Raw genomic sequence first — 8,627 nt, forward strand, 5'->3', positions numbered from 1 at the left:
ACCAAAATGATACATTAAGATTTACTAAAAATGAATGAGAATTTTTTATTTTTTTTATTATTATTTTTTTTGTGCAGGTCAAATGGTTCAAAAATATTATCAAAGGAGAGCTCTGAACTGGGTTTTCCTGATCATCTCTATCCTTATTTCTATTTATTTCGTTTTCATTTTTTGGGCATTTTAAAACTTTGTCAGATATTAAGAAGTTATGGAGTGTTGTTATTGCAAAATCATGAACTATTGAAGGATACTTAAAGTATGTTTCTTCATTTTTTTTTTCTGTCTATCCACCCACTTGAATCGTTTATATTAGCTACAAACAAGTATAAGTGCTTAATCTTATTTTTTCTATAGGATCAACAAATGAAGGATGGCATTTATTTTCATTTCATGAAATGTTTAATAAAAGGTATATGTATTTATGTGTCTAATTTTCTTTCTGAACACCATGTGTTTGATGAAATTACTCCATACAAACATGTTTATTACTACCTAATTTACACACCAATTGTTAATGTGAATTATGTAGCTTTGTATATTGACAATGGCCCAAACAGAGCATATATGTATATCTGATGCTCCAAACGAAGTAAGTTTTTATATATTCTTGAGCACATTTCAATATCTGGTTTCGTACCAAGTTATTTTTTTCTTAACTTTATTTCTCTTTTTCTACCTGCAGCCATAAATGTTCAGAAGAATGTTGGGTTGCTAAATTTAAAGCAGCTTGCTATTATGTGTAAAAATTAGCATATTCTTTTGGAGTACGGGATGACTCGGATGGGCAGATAAAACAGAACCTGTCAGTTACGCCTTTAGGGGCCGCCACGTATAGCTTTAGTTTATGCTGTAGCATCGGTTATTGCTCTGGTTACGAATGACCCAATCTATCTATGGCAACCACCCCTACTTTTAGTAGATGGAGATGCGCACCTAGGAAAGCGCGGAATAGACCTACGTGTCGGCCAGTGCCGGGGCAGAGATAGGGACCATGAAAACATGGGATTCAATCGAACCTTTTCGGACAATTCCTAACGCAGAAGAGGGATGCTAATAAGCTGACAGCTCAGGCATGGCTTCAATAGTGAAAGAAGTTCTTTCTGATTTGAATCAAGAAAGACAATGAATTTACGAGATCTTGATCCGTTCAGTGCCTTCACTTGTGAACAACAGGGACCCATTCTGTTGATTGCTTCTCTGCCCCAGCTCTAACAAACTGGTTTTTCTTTCTCACAGAATTAGGGAAATCATTATGGCTTTGGGGTCGACCCCGGTAACAAAGAAGGAATCCATAAAAACTTAGGATCCGACACCATGATAAAATACTACCCTCATGATTAGACCATGTCCCTGAGATTTGATAAAAGAAAGGTGCATTTGCGGTTAATTCGTTGTCATTGGATAAGTTATTAGGAATATGACGGAACGGAAGACCAAGGAAAGAAAGAAGAATGCACCAAAATGCAGGTGCTGCACCAAACACTGGTGGTTCTTTCTTGTTGTAAGTGAATGCAACGAAAAGACCCGTAAATAACGAATAATGAAACAATTCATATATTGACGTGCTCATTTCAAAATTTATGCTTTGTTATTCCCATCATCCTGTGGTTTCAGGATGATCCACAAGAAAGGTGGCAGGATTCGAACCTACACTCTGACCATGCCTCACCGCCTTCAACCCATTAGTCTCCGTTACAAGGTAGGGCGGGGGTGAGGAAAGGCAGAAATGAGTTCATGCCACAACGATCCCTATGGAAGGGAAATTTATCAATATTTTTGGCTCGCAATAAAGCTAGGGTCCTGTTCGGGCAAGCTATTGATTCCATTACCGAACCAAACAAGATTATTCCCTTAGTCCTATCTATCCACCTCTCCCAGCATACCCCTGGTTGGGATGGGTAGGCCCACCACTTCACTTTCACTTAGGCCCGGGCCAAGTCAGTGGGGGGACCCTGTCGGGCTCCTTCCCCCCCAAAAAAAGAAACTGTACGTGAGAGTTTCCCTTCATACGGCTCGAATCATTCTCAGATGCCCCGAGAGGCATCCTTTCCTTGTTTGTTGGGTTGGTTCACGCGCGCGCAAACGAGCACCGGCCGCAACAGCAGAAAACTATGACCAATAGAGTCAGACACTTAGCTACATCCGCACGCAAAAGGAATGTGGTTCTGGTTGAGGCTTTCTTTTCCTTATTAGTAAAGGGGGCTAGGGACGTTCGCGGAGTCCATGCCTTCCGTACCACCGAAAGGTCGTTCTTGGGCGGATCCCGCTCCTAAACATAAGGGATAGGGGTCCTGGGGCCGGGCCTACCATATAAAAAGGGTCGTAGAAAAAGAACCCGGCCACCTATTTCATTCGGCGTTCCGGGGCAGGGGCCCGACCGATTCGACCTACTTTTGCTTTTGGATAACAAGAAGGCGAGCTTCTCTGCTTTGATCAAATCAAAAGCCCAGTCAGCCACCAACTCGGTGCAAGTCACGTGACCTACAGCTCGGCCTTCGCTTTTTGAGGCTTCCTCTACCCACATCTCTATGTGCCCGCAGCACTTCCATATGGAGAAAGATAGGCTTACCATGTTCCATCAATAGCACCTAACCTATGCCGATTTTGGCGGACCGTGCTCCACCCCGGTGAACTCATGCGGTTCCGACGTGCCCAGAGGCCAGAGGCGAATCCGTTCACAGTCCGTAGGACCAACACCATTCGAAGGTGGGCGGCCCACCCCGCCTAGAACAGTTATGTTTGACTGGGCTTACACACATTCGCTCACTTACGTTGTCCCCCCTCAGCTCACCCTAGCCCCCGGCCTTTTGCTCTTCTAACGTAAGCTCCAAGGCTTCACACCAAGTCTTCACTGACATAATATGCATGCTTAAGTAGGGTCAGGCAGAACCGTTGTTGCCTGATGGGAACTTCCCCCATATTGCTATCAATGTCTTCATGTCGCACGACCTCTTAACATTACACCACTGAATCCCCAATCCTTTGCTTGCTGTGCAGTGACAGTACCAATATCCACTAATCGTTGTTTCCAGATACGGTTGCCGGTTGACATCTCTTCTAATTCGTCGATACGAGAAGCAAATTGTTGTGTGGAGGAATCAATATCTCGACATAAGCCAAGAGGCAGATCTTGTGCCACTCCACCTGGTCGTATGAAACTGGCATGCATCCTGGCTCCCGAGACTCTTTCATAGAATTCCAACAATTTTTCCCGCTCCTCAAAAGCCCACAGGAACGGAGTTGATGCTCCCACATCCATAGCATGAGTAGTTAAAGCAAGTGAATGATTTGAAATTCGAGTTATTTCACGGAATAACATTCGTATATATTGAGCTCGTAATGGTACCTCGCAATTCAAAAGTCTCTCTACGGCTGAAGAATGAGCGTGTTCTTGGGCCATCGTAGAAACATAGATAGGGTCGACGACGGAACGAAGAACGAAACTTTACGACAGCTTTTTCGTACACGTTCACTTGCATCACATACACAAGTGCTCTCTGAACCGTGCAATAAGGTCACCCATAACACGGCTCTCCCATTTGAGTTATCTTAGCCCCCAGCCATGCTATTCAATAATCTTAGAAAAATGGCAGCGTAAGGTAACAACTAGTATTGAAAGCTGGTCGCCTTTGGAAGCGTTCGCTGGTAACCAAAGCGTCTCGTTCCCGCAACCACTTTGGTACTTTGTTTATAGCTTTTTTAGGTTATGCAATAGAAGGGGGCTTGCGCTTGAATTGAAGTAGCGCCTTTGGAATATGAGTAGGGCTCCTAGGTGGCGCGTTCGTGGAGGCAACCCGAAGGAAGAGCAAAAAGAAGGTTGGGTGCTTGTGGGGCAAGGCCACCCGGCCTCGAATAGGAGGGGGCTTAGCTCTGGATCCTCCCTGCTTGCAGAAATGAATGGATCAGAAGGGGGCTGGATTCTCTATTTCCGGGCCGGGCGGGAGGTGAAGGCCATAAGAGAAGATTGCCCTCCCGGTAAGGAAGAGGGGAAAAAGGCGCTGTCATCTATCTCGACCAGTTTCCCGAGGCGTTGGAAATCCAGACCGGCTCAGAGAATCACTGGTGCTATTTAGCCCTTCGTTTCGACAACAAAGAAGTCATCTTTGACGATTTCCCATTCCTTCCCTGCCGAGCCGCCTCTCTTCGCCATTCGGTGCCTCTGCCTTCCCTTTCTATAACATAGCCAAGCGCCCTCCTTTACAATCACTAAGAAAAAAGAAATACCAATCAAAGCCCTATCGTATCAGTACGTCTCTGTGATTTTTCCGACCCCAGGGGACTTTACTCGACCCATTCCCCAGTCTCCCGCACTGCTCAAGTAAGTGTGCGACTCCGTATGAGGACCTCCTTCCCTTCTGCCCACTCTCCGTTCACACGGTTCTCAAAGCAGAGGAGGAAGGGTGGGCAGCAGGTACCACGAGCCCTCTGTCCCACACATCTATCCAGAAGCAAGTGTAGTTCACCGGTTCCACCGAATGCTCCTATCTGTCGGCAAAGATCGTGTGAGTGTGCAGTTATGCTTCGGATGCTTCGACATAGAATAGATCGACCCAGTTCCCGTTCTTTTCCGGTGCACTCGCTTTATATCTCCGACACACAAGGAAGGACGCGGTGGGAAGGAAGGAGCCCTAGCCTCTGTCCGACCGATCATTCCGCTGGCATCTCGCATTCACGCCCCCGTTTGACTGCCGCTCGGGGATGTAGTTGTAGATACGTTAGTCTTAGTGGGTCGTTGGCTCCACTTGTTATCTCCTTCTACGACATGCTGTTGTCGTCGCCATATTCCATATGTCACTTAGTCATCTCTGCCTCGCTGCGGGTCAGCACCTCCGAAAGAAACGGAGGACTTCATTCAGTGACCCCGCGATCGCCCTCTGAACGATCAGAATAAGGTAAAGCTTGAAGATAAGTTTTGTACTCTATTAATTTCTCAGTCCCTCTAGTCGGGTGGGCGCCGGCCGGTCTTTCGACCAGATCCCCCTAAAAACCGTACGTGCGGGTCTCCCCGCATGCGGCTCACGCCATTCGAGGTGGCCCAGCCCAGCATTCATTCTAAAATCCTGTAGTGAAATTGAGACTGCTCGACTTCGGAAGCAAATTCGTGTGTAGGCAGCGCTGTCTGTCGTACCGTTGACTCTATCTATTCATTGAATTTGCTTGATTCCATTTTTTATATAGGCTCGCTCCCTCTTTTTCCAAGAATTCATGCACTTCCCTTTACTCCATAGGGCCTTCTTTAAGAGGTTCATAGTCCAAAGCCTTCCATTTCCGTCAAATGACCCGGCCTCCCCTGGCTCTTCCACCGCCCGGGCTCCCTTTCCTCCCTATGCTCCCCCGGCGCAGGCCTACCACGCTTCGCGCCTGCGGCGTTTTCGCCAGACGGTCTTTGCCAGTAGTGCCATCCTCCCCGCTGGCTGTATGGGCGGGTTGCCCCTCGCTGCTGCGTTCTGTTAGGCTATGGATTACAGGAACAAATGTAGTTGAATGGAACAGCAGGCGGGTTACACGTTCCACTGTGCCGAGATTTGAGGTGCAGGTGGTGATGATCACCCCGGGGTATGCGCTAGCGCCCTTGACAGGCACTCCAGAACCCGCCAACGCTCGTGAAAACCCGGGTCGGTCGGTCCTCCATTCATCCGACCGGAGGTGTGGATAACGAGGCCACCTTCACAACCTTCTCCCTTCTGTCCTTATGTTGTAGTAAGGTAGGGCGGTTCGCTTGAGTTGCTCAACCGCCCCTTAGCCCGGTGCTCATGACGCGCTACGGAACCTCCACCGTGCCGGGGGACCAAGCAGGGCATAGCTAGCGGCATAGGAGCCGACTCGGCATCAGCGGCTTCGTGCCGCACTGGAGTGATCCAATATGTGGTTCCGCACGTTCCACCACTTCTCCGTTCATTTCCAATACTGATCGTGAAACACCATGAGCAGCAGGATGTTGAGGTCCGAAATTCGAAGTGAAATTTTTGATTTGCCCGTTCCTAGTCGTCATGGGAAAGAAAGGCAGAAAGAAGAAAGAAATTATTCCCTTTTTTCTTGTCCAATACCACCAGTACCAGAAATGCATCTCCTTCGCCCGCACGAGAGACTTCTATGCCAGCCGGGAATAACGGCTCTGTTATGAAATCAAGCGGCAGACAGACTCATTTGGTCGGTATTCCCTAATAACTGGTTTTAGGAGATTAGGGTCCCCCTTATATTCTCTACCCATCTGCGGGGGGTTTCCGTATCCGTCTCCGCGGAGATCTCCAGATCGTAAGACATTATCGCCTTCGCGGCACTGGACTAGATTTCCGTCATTTCCGGAAAGTGCACGGACAGCCGCCCTTCCCCCTTTTCACAATGTTCGTGCAGTTGCTCACGAATTCAAGTTTGAATGTCCCTTCGAAGTCCCGCACGCTCTTTTTGATCGGGAGCGGGGTGGGCAACTTCAGTCGGTGTTGGCGCCTGCGGCAGCGCCTCTGGAGCCGCCCCCCGTTCTGGAGCCAGCGGGTTCTGAATGACCTCCCTCTCACGGTTAAAAAAGTGGTTAACCATCTCGAATAAATCCATATCGTCCATCCGAATTGTCTCCATTACAGCCAACTCCCCTGTCTCTTTCCCTATCGAAAAACTAGCCTGACTCTCCGTCTCCATTTTTTCTAGAAATGCTAACCAAGTGACACACTGGGGCCATGGGTCATGAAAGAGGTTGGCCCCCATCCTCCTTAACTATGTATGGCCAATGAACTCCTCGCTTTAGTCCGTTCGTTTTTTTCCTTCTTTGGGCTCGGGGCGATAGTCGCCGTGGTAGTAATGTCCCGGAGCCCGGCTACCGACCCGGGGCGCCGATCGGGAAAGTCATAAAGGGACGTTGAACGCAATTCGTCAAGGGCGTTACCACAAGAGGCTTGGCAATTCAAGTGAAAGTTTCTTAGACTAGTCCCAGCGGGGAAACTTACTTCCGAGAGAGCTGCTTTCACCTCGGGAATTCCCTAACGAGAACGAGAGAGAGCCGATGCAAAAGTAGCCCTTGACGCGAGGGAACGCCAGACAGACTGACCTCTGCTAACTACGTTTTATATAGACTGGAAGCTAGAGAGAGACTAAGGTATAGTGCCGCTACCAGAGAAGGCTCTTTCGTGCTAGGCGTCCAGACCCACTACGCCCGAGCCGCCTCCCCGTCACACTTGCTATACCCACTAAGGCTTCATCCCACTTCATCCTACCAACTATACCTGATATAAAGCCGCTCTATAACAATTCAAGACAACAAGAAAGCAAGAAAAGGATAGCGATCGATTTGGGAGCGTCACGGGGGAGGAAGATCGAAAGGTAACCTATGAGACCGGGGGGTTATGCTTTTTCTCCCGCCTCAGCTTCGCGGATGGGAGGAGTGCGAGAGCTGAGCCCGCACGCTCTATGCTTTTCCCCAGCCTTCCCTCCAGTAAAAAATTAGTTCGTACCCCCGGGATTCCTGGGGCATGAGTTAAGCATATAGTGGATTTATCTTTCTTTCGATTGAGCGTCGGTACTTTTTGAGTCTCTCTCCGTAGGCGCGCAAAACAACAGAGCCACTGCTCTTCGGGGCGGTGAAGTGGGCAATCCCTTATTCCAGCTTTAGAGGAGCATCTTTGCATGAATCAATACTAAGTCCTCAGCCCGTATGAAGTCCTTCGATTTCGGAGATTAGAGCAGAAGAACTCCGTAACGGCGGGGAAGGCTTTCGCCTCGAATCCAAACGATTTCTCGTCTTTTCTTAAGAGATTTCTAGTTAGGACTTGATCGAGGGATCAATTTTATCCGGAACATAAAGTAAAAAGACCAGAACCCCGTGTGGACTATGAACCAACAAAAAAAAGAGCGTCAGCTCCAAAAAAAGGATTGTTTGCATTACTCAAATGTACAAATTTTTTACTCTGAGATCTATTCCAACATTTCCAGAAGAAACCATTAAGCTTTGGTTGAAAGATGCAACGTACATCAAAGATTATCTCTTCAGATTCGTTAATATGTGGATTCCGTTTCCGAATCTTCCGATCTTTTTTTTTCAAGACTACTACTATTGCTAACGTAGTAGGCAAAGTGCTATTAATCGGATGGTCCGACCCCCATCTCGACCCGGTGTCGCAAGGGTATGCGTTGAGGTGGATCTTCTGAAGAAAAAGCCTAACCTAATAGGGTCTGGTTAGGCATGGGAAAAACGAAGGAAGATGGCATAAAATCGTCTATGAGAAAGACCCCACGGAACGATATTGCACGTCTTGTTCCAAACAAGGTTATTCAAAGTAAAACTTCAAACTTCGTTCGAAAAAGTCAAGTACAACTGATGCAGCCAACAAAGAGAAGCCCAACCAGCAGCCGTCAGCTCCTTACTCTAATGCCTATAGGAAAAAATCTTCACAAGGTCAAGGAGGAAAAGCTCCCCCACGTCAAGTCTACAGGCCAACGGGCAAGACCATCCAATCATCTTTTGAGAATACATATAATCTTCCAAAAAAGACTGCGGACAATCAGACGGAGCAGAATCTTTTTATTTTAATAAATAATAAAAAGACTTCTCAGCACATACAGATTTCTGCCGATCCTTCAACCAGTACTGCTTCTCATGATTCTCAGTTGAGGGTGGATTCTTCTCATCAGGTAAT

General features: G+C 47.5%; 1 protein-coding gene and 1 long non-coding RNA gene across 2 annotated transcripts in view; one reads left to right on the forward strand and one right to left on the reverse strand.

Moving 5' to 3' along the window:
- LOC111888049 (uncharacterized) overlaps positions 1–4,221 on the forward strand; it is a 10,046-nt gene extending 5,825 nt beyond the window's left edge. Inside the window, exons 2-5 of the long non-coding RNA XR_002849020.3 lie at positions 78–256; positions 355–409; positions 530–589; positions 683–4,221. This is a non-coding gene — a long non-coding RNA (uncharacterized LOC111888049). The remainder of the gene's footprint in view (positions 1–77; positions 257–354; positions 410–529; positions 590–682) is intronic.
- LOC128134278 (NADH dehydrogenase [ubiquinone] iron-sulfur protein 2-like) lies at positions 1,889–6,436 on the reverse strand. Its single transcript, XM_052771829.1, has 3 exons — positions 5,850–6,436; positions 4,874–4,942; positions 1,889–3,413 (listed from the first exon to the last, which is right to left on the reverse strand). The coding sequence occupies exons 1-3, from the start codon at positions 6,065–6,067 to the stop codon at positions 2,936–2,938; spliced, it is 765 nt and encodes a 254-aa protein (XP_052627789.1). The 5' UTR covers positions 6,068–6,436; the 3' UTR covers positions 1,889–2,935.
- Positions 6,437–8,627: the final 2,191 nt, after the last annotated feature.

This window comes from Lactuca sativa, chromosome 5, assembly GCF_002870075.4.
Source record: "Lactuca sativa cultivar Salinas chromosome 5, Lsat_Salinas_v11, whole genome shotgun sequence".
In the NCBI taxonomy this organism is placed as follows: domain Eukaryota; kingdom Viridiplantae; phylum Streptophyta; class Magnoliopsida; order Asterales; family Asteraceae; genus Lactuca; species Lactuca sativa.